The 20,332-nt window shown below is 41.2% G+C and overlaps 2 protein-coding genes across 2 annotated transcripts; both read right to left on the bottom strand.

Annotated features, from left to right (window-relative positions):
* Positions 1 to 4,682: 4,682 nt before the first annotated feature.
* Positions 4,683 to 6,254, bottom strand: LOC146614435 (inward rectifier potassium channel 13-like). The gene is made up of 2 exons (XM_085376233.1): positions 5,738 to 6,254; positions 4,683 to 5,254 (listed from the first exon to the last, which is right to left on the bottom strand). The coding sequence occupies exons 1-2, from the start codon at positions 6,252 to 6,254 to the stop codon at positions 4,683 to 4,685; spliced, it is 1,089 nt and encodes a 362-aa protein (XP_085232359.1).
* Positions 6,255 to 16,837: 10,583 nt separating this feature from the next.
* On the bottom strand, positions 16,838 to 18,281 carry LOC146614434 (uncharacterized). The gene is made up of 2 exons (XM_085376600.1): positions 16,950 to 18,281; positions 16,838 to 16,851 (listed from the first exon to the last, which is right to left on the bottom strand). The coding sequence occupies exons 1-2, from the start codon at positions 18,265 to 18,267 to the stop codon at positions 16,838 to 16,840; spliced, it is 1,332 nt and encodes a 443-aa protein (XP_085232726.1). The 5' UTR covers positions 18,268 to 18,281.
* Positions 18,282 to 20,332: the final 2,051 nt, after the last annotated feature.

Raw genomic sequence — 20,332 nt, 5'->3', positions numbered from 1 at the left:
TGTGACGTAGCACAGCGGTGCAGCCTGTGATCTGGACACAAGCGATGGGGGCACTTGTAGAACTTTGGAAAGCTCATCCGAGCTTTTTTTCGATGTGGCCTCACAAAATTATCACGACCACAACAACCGTGAAAATAGTTTGATCTACACTGCTGCTCAATCACAGCTGATCATGTTTTTCATTAGCAATTTAGCAAAGTTGATGGTGGTGGTGTGTCTGTGTGAGTGAAAGACAGAGAGAGAGAGTGAGCGACAGATTTTGTTATAACCTTCATTTTTATGGACGCACAGTGTGAGCACTCGGGTTGCATCAGAGCATCGGGCCGTATAGTGTGAGACTCTGCATCGTGACCCACCAACTTCTAACCTCTGCGAGTCAATCGTGCAGGTTGAGCAGGAGCTGAATCGTGCGACTGAAAAAGTCGCACAGTGTCTGCCCAGCTTGACTCCCATCATTCAAGCCCCTCACACACCGACTCTGTTCAGACCGAGTCTCTTCTTCGCATCTCTGAAACTTTTTTGTTCTCTGTGTGCCTTTGTTTTATTTTTAGTATTTGTTTCTCTTGTTTTGTCTACATTCCTCTTGATTGTGTGTATCTCTCCTGTTTTCTCTTTAGTCCTGTGGTCCACTATTTCCTGGCACAGTCGGTGTGGAGAACCCACAACTTTGCTGCACATGTACAATGACAATAAAGGCTATTCTGGAACTATCAACACTGGGAAATCGTGTTTTGTTGAAGGAAGGAGACATCATGTGTGTGTGTGTGTGTGTGTGTGTGTGTGTGTGTGTGTGTGTGTGTGTGTGTGTGTGTGTGTGTGTGTGTGTGTTCAAGTGAAACTGCTGTTACAAATGAAATAAGTTGATAAATGCTTCATATATAATGTTACGGAGTTCAATGTGAGTCTAGATTGAATATCAGGGTGGTGTACGGCTGACATTCAGTAATGTTGGACATGTTTGGAAGAAGAAATTGCAGCAGTGCATCAGTGAGAGTACTTTACATTTGGGAAAATAAACATGAATGTTTAAACTTGAGGTATGAGTTGTTATCTAATGTTCATTTTTAATTGATTTTTACTAGTGCTGTCAGCGTTAATCTTGTTAAAATGATGTTAACGCCATAACCACATTGACGCGGCAAATCGGCATTAGCGAGTTAGCACGGATCGCCCTGTGCGTGGGGCTGCACGGCTAACTGCGCTACACGTTAATGAGCTAACCGCGTCCAGCCACACGCACGGGGCGATCTGTGCTAACTCACTAACGCAGATTTGCTGCGTTAATGCGGGTAGGCGTTAGCGTCATTCTAACGCTGGCAGCTCTAACTTTTACATTTTTGGTCACTCCATCCCTCTGTTTTTATGTAACCTTTATTTCACAACCTTATGTGGTCTGTGTATTTTGCCAGGTCTCTCTTGGAAATGAGATTTTTTTTTTACCTGGATGAATAAAGGACTAATAAAAATTCTACACGTCCTCTCAAAATGAGCATGTACCGAGATGAGCTCTGAACACTCAGACACTGAAAATAAACTTGTCATCCTGCGAAACGGTGGTTCCCCACGTCTGTGGAATTCACTGAGCGACCCATTTCTTTCACAAGTATCTGTAGAAGCAGATTAGGTGTTTGATTTGATACACTTGTTGCCATGGGAGTGATTGGAGCACATGAAATCAATGATTTAGGAGGGTGAATGAATACTTTTGGCAATATAATGTATCAACACAGAAACACAGCCTACATCTTTATTTTTAAAATGTATTTTAAAACATTAATAACAAAAAGCAACTGAATTGAAAGACTCAAGCAGTGTGTTACATGGTTAACTGTCAGTAGCTAAAAATATTAATGAAAAAAGAATAAGGAGAGTTGGGGAAAAAATTGTTTTTAAAAAGTTTCTCAAAGATGTTTCCTGTTTTATTAGACCAGGCCTCTCTGTTGTTGTCACACTTCCCTATATAATAACTATTTGCTGATGCTTTTGATACTTTTGTTTCCATAAAAGTGCAAATTGTAACTAATCTCAGAGAATCTGAAAGCAGAGCAGAGGCAGGTTGAACTGTACGGCAGCTGAAGTTCAGTATTGACTACAGCAGTTGGTGCAGTGATGTATAGGATGGATGCAAGCTGGTGAGGAGCCGTATGACCGAGCCGTCTGAGGTGAAAGGAGAAAGATCACTTTACTTTGACATGTTTTAATATATCTTTATTTATAGACCCAGTCCTTCCTTTGTCCTTGTTTTTGTCATAGTGTTATTTCCCCTGTGTCCTCTACATCAAAGCATTTAGTTTGCTGTTTCCTTTTCATGGATTCTGAGTGTCTGCACTTTGCTTTCAACCTAAATGAAGATTTTGCATTGTGTTATATCTGTCTACATGCATCTGCATGCTGGGCTTTTCTTCCTCAATGTTGCCATGCTAAATAAAGCTGTTGCCGGTGGTGTCCAGGTGATACTGCATGTTGTCCTTAAATCACAACCATGCTGAGCTATGTCGGGTTTTTAGCTCTTTTCTGTTACAGAAGTGCTATTTTATGTCTGTCAAACTGTGTTAACCTTGGCGTTTGTCTTAGATTCAACTAAAGGAAGAGGAACAAACGACTTGTTTTTGCAGCAGGCTGTTAGCAGTGCCTAAAGTTATCATTTAAAACTGGTTCTTTTCTGAGTTGTGTTATGTGTTGATACAACTCTGGTTCATTCCTTGACTTAGGTGCCTTTTTTGATTAACAGAGTTACAGATTAATGTTAAATGGATTAAAAAACGCTTTCCTGTGAAATAGCTCAGCTACAGGGACTGGACTGGAAAAGAGTGAACAAGCAGCCAGTGTTCAAAGATATACTGGGAAAATAAAACCTGGAAAACTATTGCTCAAGACCACTTTAAAAATGTGACTCAGTATCAGTACTCAACACTTCTGCACAGTACTGTACACAGATGCTTGTTTTATACCGTTAGTTTGGAGACATTCATTTATAACCACACAGTTAAAAAATACAGTGAGAGTTTTCTACTTTGATTTCTACGTTTTTTAATTGCTCTCAAAGTAAAATTAGCATATTATTTGTTTATCTTTGTTTCTCCTTTTTTACATTAAACTTCACATCTTCAGTGAAAATGTGCTGATACGTTCTGCTAGTGTTGCACTCGTGCAGCAGAGATAACTGTTTGGGAAACCAACACACTTGTTCTTTGTGCTTCTAGCTGCTTGTAGATGTAACACTTTCATTTATGGCTTGTGGTGATGTATTCAGTTCAGCATTATTTATATGGTGCTATGGTGCCACATCACTTTGACTTTAAATGATAATGACAACAGCAAACGCACGGTCGCCCTGAGACTTCAGCCGAGAACGAGGTTGCTCCAGAAGAAGTTGGGTAGCAGATCTAAGTGCTCTGACAGGAGTGTGTAACCTAAGAAGCTCATTGAGGTAGTTCGGCACCAAATTATTGATAATTTTGGACATGAAGAGCAGTATTTTAAAATGAATACGGTACTTAACTGGCAGCCAGTGCAAGCCAGCAAGAACAGGAGTGATGGAGGAAAATTTCCTGCTACCCGTCAAAAGGCGTGCCGCCGCATTCTGGACAGTCTGCAATCTAAGGAGAAGGGAGGAGGAAAGGCCAATGTAAAGAGAGCTGCAGTAGTCCAACCTGGGAGTCACGAATGCATGAATATGTTTCTACAGATCTTTATGCGGCATATAGCGCTTAGCCTTTGAAATGAGGCGCAGCTGATGAAAACTAGACCACAGTACAGCAAACACTTGCTTGGCAAATTTAAACAAGCTATCCAGTAATATGCCCAAGTTACTGGCATAATCAGAAGGGGAGCTAGCAAATTTAACAGTCCAATCAGAGAACAGATGGGCTTGGCTGTCGGACGGGCGCTTTTCAGGTTGTGGAAGGCTAAAACAGTCTGAAGCTGGAGGACAGCGACAGCTACGTCCCTTAACTTTTGGTAGCAGTGTACCATTGGTATACCACATGGATTAGGTTGTGGTATACCAAAGGTCAAAAATATGATTATTACTTTAGTATTGCTTTGTGTACACAAAGTCAGGGGTGACCCAGGACCAGTGCTGTGAGTCACACCACAGAGTGACTCACACTGAGCCGCAGAAGCGCTGTCACCATCATCCATCTTCAAACTGTATTACCCTCCCAGAACCTGAAGCTCAGTAAAGCACACCTCTGATAGTCAAACCCATCTGTTCTCTGATTGGATTGTTACATTTGTGACGGCCATGACATTGACCAATCAGCTGAAAGGAAGAAAATCGAGTCAGTCTTGCACTTGCAAGTTGAAACTCGCACACGGAACATGAACGCAGAGTTTTACACCTATTGTTTTGCTTTGTATGAGCAAACAGACCGAAACAACAATGAAAAAGCAACTTGTGTAATTATTTTTACAAACACACACGTTCTCCTGTATGGATGCACAAACATAACATTTCCAGATATTTTCCTACAAGTACAAAATCTTTACATATGGACCTCAGGAACACGCTTCCTTAGGTTTTGCACCGAGGAGTTGATGGTGATGGAGTCTGCACCAGCACTGACAGTGTGTCTGACATGCACTTGATTTTTTTATGCTTAATCATATATTAATGTTTACAAGATTCAGTGAAATACCTCCTGAGAAAAAAGAAAATTACTATCTCTTGAGATTTTCCTTCAGCATCCTTGCTCCATCCCATCACTGTTGATCTGCACTACAGAGTCTTTGTTCACAGGCTCATTTGAAGGGGCTGTGCTTAAGTGCTGGGAGCTCACTGTGTACCTCCCACGGGAGTCTATCCTGAAAGCAGGGGCAAAGCAGTGGTTTAATTTGATTTCTTGGCGAAGGTAGGAGGTCCTCTTCTGGCATGAGTCACCAGTTCCCTCCTGCAAGGCCGACAGAAAAACCACCAACTCAAAGTTAGTGGAGGACCCCTCACACAGGGCAGGGTAGAGCGGGCTCTGAGGCTCCAGGGGGTGGTAAAAGGTGAGTGGGAATATGAACAAAGGACATGCCTTTTGGCCCAAATGGTCCAAATAGAAGTCCAGAGAGGTATGGTGGAGAGCCTGACCTTCACACTTGTAAAGCACAGCACTCAACTTTACATCGACCAGAGGCCGCTTCAGCAGATTGGTGGCTCGGACCATGAGGCACGTCTGGCCCAGGTGTTGACCTACCACTGCCTGGGGGCTGAACTGGATGGCTCCTGCTTGTTTCTGGGGGCGGGAGAGCTTGGCTACAAATGCACCTGAATGTTAAGACAATGACATCATTCATGAACAAATATGTCATACTGTGACATCATCAGGAATAAATACGCATGCTTATGCAATGATTTGATCTGCTGTTATTTAAGGCAAGGCAGCAAGTCTCAAAGCAAGTGAAAGAACAAAGTGACCAATTTTTATAACGTTTTTACTGAAATAAATAAAATCACAGTGACGTCACTTTTGGAATAAAGTCCTGATTCTTTTCATGCCTCTTTCAGATGTGCTCTATGTGAGCATACAGGGATTGATTTGACACTGCTACCATAGACTCAGATTAACGAGGAAAATTTCAAAATGCCCTTTTTTACAAGTAAATCATTGCAAGATTTCATGAAAAGGCCTAATCTTCTAAAATTGTAAATGTCATTTACTTTTTACAAAGTAGAAAAACTGTTACCTTCTCTTTTGTCTTACAATTTATACGTTAAAACTAGAATTAGAATACCTGATGAGCGCTTTACCTGTGATAAATACTTCCAGCATGAGCCCCAGCAGCATCTGTACAGCTAGCAACGCTATGGCACTGGGACAGTCTCCACTGGGGAACATGGTGCCATAACCGATGGTTAGCTGTGTCTCCAAAGAGAAAGAAAAGGCAGCAGAGAAGCTTGTAATGTACTTTACACAGACAACATGCCCCTGTGGTGGGGCATCGTGATCTTGCACATCAAGGTCTCCATTCAGATGAGCCAACAAATACCAGAGACAGGCAAAAAACAACCAGTGAGCCACGAAGGAGCTGCAGAAGGCCAGAAGAGTCCATCTCCAGCGAAGATTTACCAGCAGTCCCCACAGGTCCTGCAGGGCCAGCAGCCAAGCTCTGTGCAAAGACTCTCTCCGTGAGCCTGAAGAAGACAGAGGGACACGAAAAGCACAGCGTCCCTCTTTGGTGATCAGGCGCTGATAAGGTGGAGAGGACAGAAGTAGAGATGAGGACGCCTTGTCACCTGGAACACTACCCTTGGATTTGGAAGTCATAGTTGTGATCCTGGAATGACTTTACTGGAAAATGTCAGCAGTTGGTATCAGACAGACTTTTGTATGTCACCATACAGAGATCGATCTGAGACTAGACTAAAGCAAACCTTGGCATCCTTTAAATACATTTTAATTCTGCTGAGCGATGAAGATTTAAATGTAAAATATTATCCATCTAGCTCATACTAATAGTTAACCATACCGTGAGACAGACGGCATGGAAAAAAGGTGGGGGCCAGAGCACTGAGCTGTGGGTGAATTATTGTATGACGAGTTAACCTTTGAACAGGTCAATTTCTTGGGTTTCTCTCTGTTTGTCCTAAACTGTTTAGTGACAGAAAAATAAGATCTCAATAGATACGTCGTAATATCTTCTGAAGCGTTATTCTCGATTTTCCCTCTACGTAAATTTTATATAAAAAATTATTTTTATATTGGCCTCAATATTGGCTCAAAAGAGATGCTGATGAAGGCTAGCACTAAGCTGAAAAATCTAGATGTACCAGTGAGAGTCACCAAGTTAAAAATGTTCAAAGTATGCACTACACGGCTCATTAACACCAGAAGGTCTGAAAAACCAGAAAAAAATAACTGAAGTGGACAACCAAACAGTGGAACCTCTTTGTGAGGTAAAAAATAAGACACAATCATAAATAGAAGTACAGTGCCATGTCAGGGGCATGTGCAGGCAGAGAGACTGACCCAGAATGCAATAAAGAAGCAAACTGAAAATCTCAGCTAGCTCACAAAGGTGGAGTAGATAAAACAGTAACAACGCAAACTAACTGGGAAACATACAGCTGGAAGCTCACGCGCCATACGGAAGACTATCAAAGTAAAACAGGAAGTAATACACTCACAGAATTTGCCTTAGAATCCTTTGTTTTAAGGATTTCTTCAGGTAAAGTAATCCAGATTCAGTTTGTAATGTGGTTCAAAACAGCGCTGCCATGGTGTAACTCAGTTTAACGCATTAACCTGAACTGTCCATCAAAGTGACCAAACAGTAACTATGGGTGCAGTTCAAATCGATTTTGGGTGCTGACAGCAGACGTCTCACAGGTTTGGTCACTCTGACCAAAATTCACTGAACCAGCAGCAAAAGATCAAAACTACGCGTCACGTTTGACAAAGATGACTTCCCTCTGACTCGTGCTTTTACTTCCTGCACAGCTTTCTCTCTCTCAGTGTACTCAGAGACCAGTTTACCATCAAAATCTCTATTTTCTGCATTACTCGCTTGCTTATGGTGCTTTGGTGCTTATTACGCACCGGTCTACAGCTGTGTGCAGCAATGTCAGGTGCTTTTGTTTTTTCCAAAAATGACCTCCAACAAGAAAGCCTCATTTCTGTTCTTCAAACCGAAGACACTTAAATTGTTTTAAATTCTGCCAAGCTGCAAAACTCTCAGCTCTGTAACTTTGCTTCACTTCAGCAGGTCATGTTCACATGTTGATTCATGGTTTTCTTCCATTTTTGTTCTACTGCAGAATATTTTGAAGGTTATCTGCTGTAAATAGCCAGAACAGGAAAATCTGCTTCATGTTTTTCTGTTTTATCCTCCGTTACTTTGACGCAAAGGCCTCTGCTGTGATGATCACACCTCTGATCAAGTCTCAGCTTCGTTTTTATACATAGATATAAAAATATGTACTGATAAATGATCAGAATTATAATATTTCTCACTGTCTGATTCAAAATTGAATTGAATGGAATCAAATTGAATTGAATCGGGACCTTGTGAATTGGAATCGAATCAGTAAATAAAGTTTTTTTTTATTTATTAAAGTGTATTTATTGTAACTGGGTTTCACGTTTTTCAGAAACTCTAATTATTGCTCCAGACCATATGGTCCCAGAAATTAGACAGCATATCAGCTTCTTAGACCCTTACGTAAAATCAAGCCTTAGAAATCTCGGTGTCTTATTTGACAGCTCGATGTCGCTCGAGCAGCAGTCTAAGCAGCTGGTCCGAAACTGTTTTTATCATTTACGGAATATTTCTAAACTCAGACTAATGGTATCAAAGCTTGAACTTGAGATGATTATTCATGCTTTTATTTCTTCTCGTTTAGACTATTGTAACGGCCTTTTTACTTGTTTTAACAAATCAGCCTTAAATCGTCTTCAGACTGTGCAGAATGCTGCAGCACGTCTCTTACAGTTTTTTCTGAATGCTTAAACCCTAACTGTGATTCCTGTAGCACAATCTCTAAAACTATTCAGACTTATAGCAAAACCACTCACTGAGTTTGCAAAACTAAAAGCACAAAAACTGCTTTGCACTCAGTTTGCAATTTTGTAACACACACTTTGCAAAACTGTAGGCACAATTCACTGCACAACACTCAATTACCAAATTTCCAACACACTCCTAGCAAAAGTATACACATGTATGGCTATCATTAACACTAATTTGCCAACTGTCTGGCACACTTTCACATGTGAAAACTTTTTTAGATAATTAGTTCACTTTGCAATCAGCCTAAGCACTATAATACAGGTAAGCTGTGTGTGCGGAGTACAATGGAGGGAGCAGAAAGAGTGAGAAGTAGAGGAGGCCGAGGAAGAGGACGTGGAGGTGAAGAAGTAGGATGAAGAGGACGACAAGGACAAGGAGGAGCAAGAGGAGGACGAGGAGGGGGGAGAGGAAGGGTAGGAAGAGTAAGAAATAGAATTGCTGATGACATCAGAGCTACAATAGTGGACCATGTCATCAACCGTGGAATGACCCTGAGGGTAGCTGGCCAACGGGTCCAGCCTAACTCGAGCCGCTACACTGTAGCAAGTACCATAAGGACATCTTGAAATGAGAATCGGTTAGTACAGTCACTTCGCACTAAGATCTGTAGCACTGCCGTATGCCAATGAGAAACACACCAATACCATTGCTGTAAAAATACTGAAATTGTTACTTTACAGAATTGCTAGATGACCAGATGCTGGGGCAGAGGAAGCATGTTCACTGCAGACCAAGTAACCCATATAGTCATTATGGCGACTGCAAATAATCTTATACTTGGAAATAAACACTTGTGTTTGTTTTGATGTGTTTGAATAAACAGCAGTACTTGAAGTTTGGATCCCTCTATGCTTATGGATCTATGACAGAAGTATGAGCTCAAACTGACATAGCCTACCTTGTGCACAGAGAAAGCAAAAGCCAGATGTGTTTTGTATTCATACCATCAGTGTGCAGTTGGCGCATTGTGTGCTTAGTAGATGATGGCTTGTGTGTACTGTTTGATACGGAAACACCATTTTTACGAAGGTGTGAAGAGTTAATCTAGCTGTGTTTGCTTTTGCAAGAGAACTACAATGTTTTGATTATTGGGTGACAGGTTTTCTTATTTGTGTGAAGAGTTTTGCAAAATTAGCCAATAGTTACAAAAAATGTGCTTACGCAATCAGAAAAAACTGTAACAGGCACCAAGAGAAGATCGCATATCACTCCAGTCTTGGCCTCCCTTCACTGGTTGCCTGTAAATTTTAGGTTTCAGTTTAAAATTTTAGTTCTAACCTTTAGGGCCCTGCATGGTCAGGCTCCTCAATATTTATCTGACCTGCTGAAATCACATACATCTTCTCGGGCTTTAAGGTCATTAGATCAGAGACTGTTGGTGGTACCACGCACTCGTTTTAAAACTCGTGGTGATCGGGCCTTTCAGACTGTGGCACCACGGTTGTGGAATTCTCTCCCACTGTCTCTTCGCTGCACGGACTCCATTGATTGTTTTAAGAAACAGCTGAAGACATTTTTATTTAGAAAAGCATTTGATTAATTTCTTCTTATGCTGTTTTTATAGTTTTATTGTTTTACATTGTTTTATTTACTGTTATATTGTTTTATATTCCCATTTTCTGTGTTGTAAAGCACTTTGTGATTTTTATCTGTGAAAAGCGCTATATAAATAAATTTTACTTACTTACTTACTTACTTACTTCTGTTGCTGTGATCATCCCCTGCTGCTCTTCCCTTCTAGCATACACCCGATTCAGGATACGTGTTTTCAAACAGTTTGAGGTGACAGGGGAGCAGAAAGATGATGATGTCCCGGGGCTGTCGAAGTTTAAAGGGCCACCCGAGCAGAGGGTGATGGGCAGTGTGTGCGCAGATATAGTGTTAGGCCACGAGAAGAGTAGCAGAAAAAGGTCAAATTTAAGGTGTCATGGGAGGTTAGCTGCAGGGTTGTGGGGTCGAGATTTGCTGCTAGCCAGTGGTGCTTGGGATTCAGCATGAAGCCAGGTTAGGCCCCCACAGGACCAGCTAAGTTTGGCTTATGCCTCATGCTTCCTGTGGCAGTGGATGGAGTGACGCACCTGGTTATATTTTTGCTCGGGAGGGTAGAAAAGGAACTCGAGACCATGATAAGGTTGGAGACTGTCGCTGATACCCCTGATAACTGCATGACTGGAAACGGTGCACGTAGCAGGGACTGCTAACATTTTTGTGAGGGGAGATGTCACAGTGTGGAACTGACATGTTTTAACCTGGGTTTTTATTATTTTGCATGTATTGCTGTGTGCGGGTTTGGTGTGTTCTCTTGAATGTTTTATCTTTACAGTTTTGCATGCTTTTATTGTGTTTATTTGATGTGGACGGGGAGACTCCCGCCCCCTCACCTACTGAGCACTAAGGCTGCACACCTAGCAGTCAGCCCACACAGGACTGCAACCAATCAGGGCTCCCTTTGTGGCTGCCAAAGGCCAATAAGAGGGCTGGTGGGTTGGATGAAAGAGAGGACTCAGAGCCATGGAGTAGTAACAGGTAGCTACCGTGGGAAGCAGCTGAGCTGAGCTGAGCAGAGCTGGGCGAAGTAAGTATGCCCGGAGGATGGCAGTAAGGACGCCAGTTTGACGCCAACCATACATTCGAGCACGTAGCAGCGGCGGGCAGAGTTTAGAGTTCTGCCCTCGCAGGGTAAGTCCCAATCGTTAAGATTCATAAGACACCCCAGGAAACTAAGAAGGTTGACTGCCACTGCTCTCCTGTGCTTAGTGGCAGCGGTGTGAAAGAGGAGACGATGGAGGACGGTGTCGGCTGGGCTCCCACTGGTGGACTCGACGGACCCTTAATGGCCAAGAAGTGTGGCGGAGCCCGATTGGGACTCTTGTAAAGTGTAACGTGTGCGTGTTAGTCCCCATAGGGAAATAGTTCCTCTGCATTTAACCTATTCACCCAGTGAAGCAGTGGGCAGCCGCCAGTGCAGCGCCCGGGGAGCAGTGTGTAGGGACGGTACCTTGCTCAGGGGTACCTCAGGGTAGCCGTTCAGTGGAGTCGAACCCCCGACCTTCCGATCACAGGGCCACCACTCTACCTACTGAGCTATCCCTGCCCTACTGAGCTATCCCTGCCCTTGGGACTTTAGCTCGCTGACTGAGGCTCTTTTTTTTATTGTGCTGAGTTTTATGTTTTTTTTTATTATTCCCTTCCCTGATCAGGGTATTTTTATGCTGTAAATAAAGTGTATTTATTTTTTAACTATTTTAACTGGGTTTCACATGCCGTGATCATCCCTTGCTGCTCTTCCCGTTTGAAAGGGTTTCCCTTCTTGTATACACCCGTGACACATACAGCATACCGGTGAGGTGCCGAGGCGATATACGCCAGGTCTTGGTGGATACGGGGTGCATGCAAACCCTGGTTGGACCCGGGGCATTATTGGAGGCTTGCATGGGGAAATACACAAATATCCCAAAGTGCTGCTGCAAATTAAATACAAGAGCAAAACATACAGAGTAAAGGCTGCAGTTAGCCCACGCCTGACACACCCCTTAATATTCTGGACAGATTGGCCGGGGATGTGTTTCCGACTGGTGTGCAGCTTCTGCGCTGCACTCAGCAGAGACATGGGGTCGCCCGACACTCTGGGGAGGACGATATGGCACAGCCTTCTTATGAGGCCCCGGGGGTTTTCTCAGGTCATCTGCTGAGTCAGCATCCCAAAAGAGATACTGACTGACCAGGACAATTCTTTCATGTCTTGCACACTAAAAGAACTGTGTGAATTACTGGGAATTAAATCTGTTCGGACCAGTGTCTACCACCCACAGACTGATGGGGGTCGTGGAGCGGCTGAATAAGACTTTAAAGCTACACATTGGGAAGGTTATCATGAGAAAATTTGCTTCAGGCCCAGCAAAGTCAGCAGCGCCTGTACAACAGAGTGGATAGACTCTGGCAATTCTAAACGGGAGACAGAGTGCTAATATTACTCCCTTCTTCAGTGGGTTTAGGGTGTGGTGGAGGCTGACTCACACACCTGACCTCATCATCTAATCATGTTTCCTCTTTAAAGGATGTTGCCACGATAGGCAGAGACGAAGCAGCTGGAAAGCTGCACCTTTAAAACTGTAAATTTAAGGACAAACTACAATGCTGTGGTCATCGGGTTCATTGTGTCAAGCTGGTATAACTCCACCCAGACCCACAAAAGTAATGAGCATGTTTTGAAAATGTAAGGAGTAGAAAGTACAGATGTTTGTTTAAAAATGTAGAGAGTAAAAGTAAAATGTATTCAGAAAAAAATGCTCAAGTAAAGTTTAGATATCTGAATTAATTGTACTTTGTTACTTCCTACCTCTGTAGGCAACAGAGGTGGGACCAAGTCATTGTCTTGCAAGTCTCAAGTAAGTCTCAAGTCTTTATCCTCAAGTCTCAAGTCAAGTCTCAAGTAATGTCAGGCAAGTCAGAGTCGAGTCTCAAGTCACTGGTGTAAAAGTCCGAGTCAAGTCACAAGTCTGAAACTTTGAATTTCAAGTCCTTTCGAGTCTTTAAAAAAGAAAAAGAAAAAAGCATGTTGCAGTTATGCTAAATGTAAATATTAGACCATGTAATTTTAAAATCTGTGTTTTTCTCAACACATGACAAAATAGTGAACTTAGAAAATATACACAAATTGTGAAATTGCACCTCTTTAAAATGCAGCTCAATTAAACCTAGCTCCAAGAATAATTTTCACCGACAGTTCTGAGATAAGCTGCATGTTATTCTTGGATGCGGTTGTAGGACCAGCTTTAAAATCGCATGACAAAAATATCATACACATTAAAAAAAACTGCATCACCAACGTAGCCTGGACAACATTTGCTAGTTAGATGAAGTCAGCTATCTCATCTTAGCATATTTATTTCAATTCAATTCAATTCAATTCAATCTTTTTTCTTTTTTTTTATAAATTTTATTTTCAGTCACAGCAGCATGTTAACAACAAAACATTGAACATACAGTAGTTTGCTGTTCAGTATTTACAATACCCCAAAAGATAACAGAAATAGAGAAGGAAAAAACAAACAAACAAACCAAAGAAACCCCTACAAAACAACAAAAAACAAACAAACAACAACAAACAAATAGAAAAATAAAATGTATAAGGGACATTCAGCGTACAGTTAGCTATGATAGCGATATAGAGATATGGTATCTGGTCATGATAAGGTGGTCATTTTAAATGTTTCCATGTACATCAAGAATGGCTGCCATGCCCTAAGAAATTTGGTGGTTGAACCTGCCAGTGTATATCTCATCTTTTCTAAATGTAAAAACCTCATGAGCTCCGCAAGCCACTGTTCATGTGTGGGAGGAGCTTCCTGCTTCCATCTTAAAAGTATAAGGCGCCTTGCGATAAGTGAAGCAAAGGCAATAGAATTCGAATAGCATTTTGGCAAAGTGATGTCTTGAGGTATCACCCCAAAGATAGCCGTTAGAGCAGAAGGCTCATATTTAACGTTATACATCTCTGACAGAGTGTTAAATATAGACACCCAATAGGTATGAAGATTGGGGCATGTCCAAAAGGTATGAAGGAGCGAACCTGTTTCTGCTTTACATCTGTTACACAGAGGGTCAGCTCCTGGATAGAACTTGGCTAACTTTTCCTTGGAGATATGTAATCGGTGTAGGACCTTAAATTGAAGGAGCCCATGCCTGGCACATATCGAAGAAGAGTGTACCCTCTGGAGAAAAGATTGCCAGAGCTCATCTGTTATAGTCATCCCAAGGTCTTTCTCCCACTGTGCTTTAAGGATGAAGAGAGAAGGAGATTGAAGATCTAATAGTATAGCATAGATTTCTTTAATCGCCCCTCTCTTATGAACGTTTATATTAATAATTTTATCCAAAGAAGTTTCCTCAGGTAGTTCCGGAAATGAAGGAAATCGACTCGTTACAAAGTGACGAATTTGTAAATAGCGGAAAAAATGTTGCCGAGGAACATTAAACTGCTTCAGGAGCTGCGTGAATGAGGCAAAAATCCCATCTACAAAAAGGTCTTTGATATTTCTAAGGCCATTACTTTCCCATATTTTAAAGGCAGAGTCCATCATGGAGGGTGGGAACATATGGTTTGAGCAGATAGGTGCTTTAATTGACATTAAGTGTAACCCCAACCTTTTCCTACATTGCACCCAGATTCTGAGCGAGTCATACAACAAAGGGTTACGTTTATAGGTGTATAGTTCTAATGGGAGAGCTGAACTCAACAAAGCTGATAGGCAAATTTTGCCACAATTGGATGACTCAATTTGGAGCCAAGCTGGAGTCTCTGTAGTAACATTACTCATCCAGTACAGCATATTACGAATATTTGCTGCCCAATAATAAGACTGAAAGTTTGGCAAGGCTAATCCACCCATTGGCCTAGTCCTCTGCATGAAATCTTTACGAATTCGTGGACTTTTGCCATTCCAAATAAATGCAGAGATATGCTTATTCAGTGTTATAAAATACTTATTGGGTAAGTAGCATGGGATACATTGAAATAAGTAAAGGAACTTGGGAAGTATGTTCATTTTGATAGAATTGACGCGGCCAATTAATGACAGTGGTAAATTGTTCCACCTCTGAAGATCTGTCTCAGTATTTTTAAGCAGCGGGACAAAGTTTCTTTCATAAAGATCTTTGTATGAGTGGGTAACCTTAACCCCCAGATAGGTCACATACCCTGATTTAACGCTAAATTGAAAATCTGAAAATGAAATCTTTCTGGCTATAGAGTTGACACAGAGAAGTTCACTTTTATGCAGATTTAACTTGTAACCTGAAATATTACCAAAACATTCAAAAATGGCAAGAGCACGGGGAAGAGAGCATAAAGGCTCTGACATATACAGCAGGAGGTCGTCAGCATATAAGGATATTTTGTGCTCCTGGTCACGTCTGAAGATGCCCTTAATGCAACTGTCAGCTCGCAGTTTAATCGCCAGTGGTTCAATTGATAATGCAAAAAGAAGAGGGGATAAGGGACAACCTTGTCTCGTACCACGGAGAAGTGGGAAATAAGAAGAGAATAACGAATTTGTTCTAACACGTGCCATAGGTGAGGAGTAAAGTAACTGAATCCATGAAATGAAATTAGGGCCAAATCCAAATTTATGCAGAGTATAAAACAGATAATCCCACTCCACCCGGTCAAATGCCTTCTCAGCATCGAGTAATAAGGCAATTTCAGGGGTTGTAGTTGACTTGGTGTGTAATATGTTCAAAAACCTGCGCAGGTTGAAAAAACCATGCCTACCCTTCACGAAACCTGTCTGATCTGGAGAAATTAACAATGGTAGATGTTGCTCTAGCCTGAGAGCAAGTGTTTTTGACAGTATTTTTAAATCTACATTTAAGAGTGATATAGGACGATATGATGAACACTCTAATGGATCTTTATAATTCAATTCAATCTTAATTGGCAGACTTCATGTCCATAAAAACAAGACAAAAAAAAAAAAAAAAAACACACACACACACAACACCCCCCCCCCCCCCCCAACACAAGGTATACACCATTAAATATATATATGTATATAAATAAGTATCTAAAGCATTTGTAAAAACATAAAACCATAATATACATAAAACACAATTACTTAAAATAAATCAATAAATACACAAACACTTTAACCAGTGCTTTCTGAGACTGGATGAGTAACGGGAACCACTCACTGTCGGATCTGTGAGTGCTAAAATTATACTGTTACTCGAACCATCCAGTCGTTCTCTAAAATTGAACATTAGCTTCCTTAAAAGTGCTTTAAAAGTCCAAACACCCACAGCTACAAACATCTGGCTGGCACTACCACTTCTAGGTATCCTGCAAAGGATTCTCATCGCATCATTATATGCAACATGCAGCTTCTGCATGCTACATTGTTTGTAGGATGACCACAAGGGGGCAGTATATAGCGGTGTGCAATACGCTTTAAACAAAGCCACTTTAACTGGAAGTGAACAAAAGCTGAATTTGCGTGCAATAGTATTTGCCTGCACATAGAGCTTACATCGTTGTCTGTATATGTCATCATCATCATTCATTTGCTCAGTAATAAAGTGACCGAGGTATTTCACCTTTTTATCAACTTCAAGAGTTTTTTGTGCCAGTTTAAACAAAGGGAAATTTAGCTGTTTATCCTGCTTGGTTCTACATATCAAAACAGCACTTTTAGCAGCATTGTACTCAATGTCATATTGCACACCATATTCAGTACAGACATTAAGAAGATCCTGTAACCCAGCACTGCTTGGACTAAAAACAACCAGGTCATCTGCATACATAAGATGATTTATCAATGTTTTACCTAATATACACCCAGTGTTACAGGCTCTCAGCTGTATGGACAAATCATCAACATACAAATTAAATAAAATTGGAGACAAAATCCCACCCCGTCTAACACCATTGCTGACACCAAAGGGGGCAGAAATACTGCTTCCCCATTTAACCTGCATGTTCTGATGAGCGTACCAGTAAGAGAGAATCCTCACGATGTACTGAGGAACTCCCCATCTCTTCATTTTATCAAAAAGTTTTCTGTGGTTCACTCGATCAAAAGCCTTAGAGGCATCAATGAAAGACATGAGGACAGATGAATTTTTAGCCCTGTACAACCTGACTATTTCCTTGAGTGCATATATGCACATGTCAGTGCCGTGCTTTGGTTTAAAGCCAAACTGATTATCCAGAGAAGAGATGAACACACTAACTCTATCAAACAGGATTCTTTCTAACACCTTAGATAAAATACTGGCTAGTGCAATTGGCCTGTAATTATCCAAACAGCTCACTTTTGCAGCTTTGTCCTTCATAACTGGTACCAGTAAAATACACAGCATTGAGTCTGGTAATATGCCATGAATCATAAACCCAGTGAAACAGAGCGCTAAAAGAGGAGCTAGCCTTACACTAGCATGTTTTAAATGTTCTGCAGTGATGTGATCCAAACCAGAGGATTTATTATCAGACAACCTATGAATGGCTTCATATACTTCATGTGTCCTTACATTTATTGTGTCATTACTCATGTCAAAATTGTCCTCATATGGTTCACTTTTTATACAGTTAAACAACGCACTGTAATGCTGTCTCCATAATGCTGCAATGTTATCTGCCCCAGAAACACCTTCAACAGTTGATGGTAGAGATGGTTTACAGTTATTAAGAGCTTTCACCTCTTTCCAAAAATCTGCCGTATTATTACACAGCATTTTCCTGGCCAAAGAATCTGCTCTTAGCATTTGCTCATTTTTAGTTATAAAGCGAACAGCGTACTTATATCTGGCATTCGCACATTTTTTCTGTTCAAATTCTGGGCCTTGTTTAGGTCTTCCAGCCATGGCCCAACATTTATAAGCTATGCGAGCTTCATCATGGTACATGGATACATGTTCTTTCCAGCCAGGTCTGATGTTAGGTTTCTTATGCTTATATTGTTTATCAAGCAGTGTGCCACTTTTATACAGAGCAGTCACTATATCATCATACATGGAGCAGAGTAAATGTTTATGCACAGCATTCTTACAGTTGACATCTTTGCACAAAATAGCTTCTTTATTTATATGCATATTAATAATCATACGGTTCTTGGAGTGAGTGCATACACTCATGAAGTTTAGTAACTTCCGGTCACTGCAACAAGTCCAGGTACAGTTTACCGACGGATGGGTGCAGGACCTTGAAATGCACCGTGTAGAACGAAAGACCATCGTACGTATCATAAGTTTACCAATCTCACAAATCGTCGTCATAAATACACATTCCTTAACCGTTTATTAATAGGACCTTTGAGCTCAACGGTAATTAATTAGTAGTGGAAATAATTTCTTGTTCATTACAGAAATGTAGCAGTGACAATAATATTGTATGCTGTAATCGTACTGGGCAATTAGTGATACAAAAAAACCTGTTTTATCCTGTGAATAAAAGTATATGTTTTTGTCAGTGTACCATAATAACATAAGCGAAACGCAATATTGTGTCAGGACAATTCACTATTTATGCACAATAAACAAAGGAGCATAGCGCGACAATTTCTGTTCAGCGCCAGACTTGCTTGTAACCTATATCACCAATTATGTTAAGAAAAATGACGCATTAACTACAACAGCAGACTGACCTTTGTGTAAATGCTTGGAGCAGACTAACCTGTGAGCTGGAGTGTTCTGGGACGTTATATTTGGTCTTTGAATGGCTGCAATCCAGTCGCCTCTTTGTTACTTCGGAAACATGGTTTGAACAATTTCTCTTCAACGACGTAATCCGATAACAACCGATCTCTTTACCCGTCGGCTTCCCGTGGCTGTCATGCGACCGGCTATTGCAGTTAATAATACAACAGCTTCTTGACATTTTTGTGTTTCTTTTTATCGCTGTATAACTGATTTTAATTGAAAGCCTGCGTGCGCTAGTACCGCTTGCCACGAGTTCCCAGAATCCTTTGCGGTTCTACCCGTGAATGACGTCACATTTTCAATCTCTATATAATATGCATGTTAAATTTTATATTTGGGGTAAAATATCAAGTCTTTTCAAGTAAACCGGTTCAAGTCCAATTCAAGTCCCAAGTCATTGGTGTAAAAGTCCAAGTCAAGTCACAAGTCTTAGAACATTTTTTCAAGTCAAGTCTAAAGTCATAAAATTAATGACTCGAGTCTGACTCGAGTCCAAGTCATGTGACTCGAGTCCACACCTCTGGTAGGCAAGACAGGTAACCCTGACTAGCATGGAGACAGGAAGCAGAGAGAGCAGACAGGCATGGTGACACGACTGAGGAGGCAGAAAGAGTAACAAAACATGGAGGCATGACTGACTTATACAGGAGATGATGACGACACAGAGACAAGACTGGGACACACTGGGTTTGAAAGGGAAGTAACATAATCAGACAAGAAACCAAGAACTACAAAATAACCAACTCAGAAGTATGAGAAAGAACAAGCTCAAAATCCTGGGGCTAAGACCCAGCATCATGGCACACAGAGGGCTTGAAACAATATGTAAACCACTGGTAACAATCAGTAACAGGAAGGCAGATTACACTTTGTCCAAAATCTTTCCTAGAAGTCTGTGACACCAAGATTAACTGAGTTGGAAAAGTATGCAGAGGGAAAGGGAAACTTTGACACACAAAACATTATCACTTGTCAAACATGGATGCATGGCGTGAAAAATCTCTCTCTCACTCCACACACACACAGACACACACACACATATATATATATATATATACACACACACACACACACATGCAAATACCTACAAAAACCTATTAAAAATAATTATGCAAATTGGTTTTGAGTGACTGGAAAATAATTTAATAACCCGAGGTAATCAGTGTGCAAGGTTAATGTGCAGCTGGTCTGTTGAGAGGCTTAACTTTAACAAAAGGAGTCAGAGAACATTTAGCAAAGTTGGTACAGGTGAGTTAGTACAACTCGGTGGTTTCCAAAGTGGGGGGGCAGGTCCATTGCAGGGGTGTTTGAATGCGGAGTATGAATTAAACAAAATGCTTGGACACTGCTAGCACAATGGACAGGTTTTTGACGAGGCTCCCACACAAACATGCTTCAAAACGAGCTTCCTTAAAGTCAAAGACTAGAAAATATGATGACATATCCTGCCTTTGTCTTCACCTGCACGTGGGTACCAAGGTAGGGCTCCCCGACAGAAGTTATTTCCCCTGCGTCAGCAGCAGCTGCGCTGTCCAAATCACGGACAAACAATATCCACTCTCTGCATTTTTAATTCTTATAACGACTAACTACTCCTGACATTTTGGAGATGTTAGCTCTTTATACAGTAAAGTTACAGGAG

This window comes from Diplotaxodon limnothrissa, linkage group LG17 (assembly GCF_057381915.1).
Source record: "Diplotaxodon limnothrissa isolate DT_005_m linkage group LG17, D_limnothrissa_male_GT1.1, whole genome shotgun sequence".
NCBI lineage: Eukaryota > Metazoa > Chordata > Actinopteri > Cichliformes > Cichlidae > Diplotaxodon > Diplotaxodon limnothrissa.
Note: the sequence above shows the minus strand (reverse complement) of the source record. Positions and strands in the feature narration are given on the sequence as shown.

Excerpts from the sequence above, each read along its gene's own strand:
- LOC146614435 (XM_085376233.1), bottom strand. The coding sequence starts at position 6,254 with ATGACTTCCAAATCCAAGGGTAGTGTTCCAGGTGACAAGGCGTCCTCA. Across the intron at positions 5,255-5,737 it reads GCTGGAAGTATTTATCACAG|GTGCATTTGTAGCCAAGCTC; the intron begins GTAAAGCGCTCA and ends CTTAACATTCAG.
- LOC146614434 (XM_085376600.1), bottom strand. The coding sequence starts at position 18,267 with ATGACGACGATTTGTGAGATTGGTAAACTTATGATACGTACGATGGTC.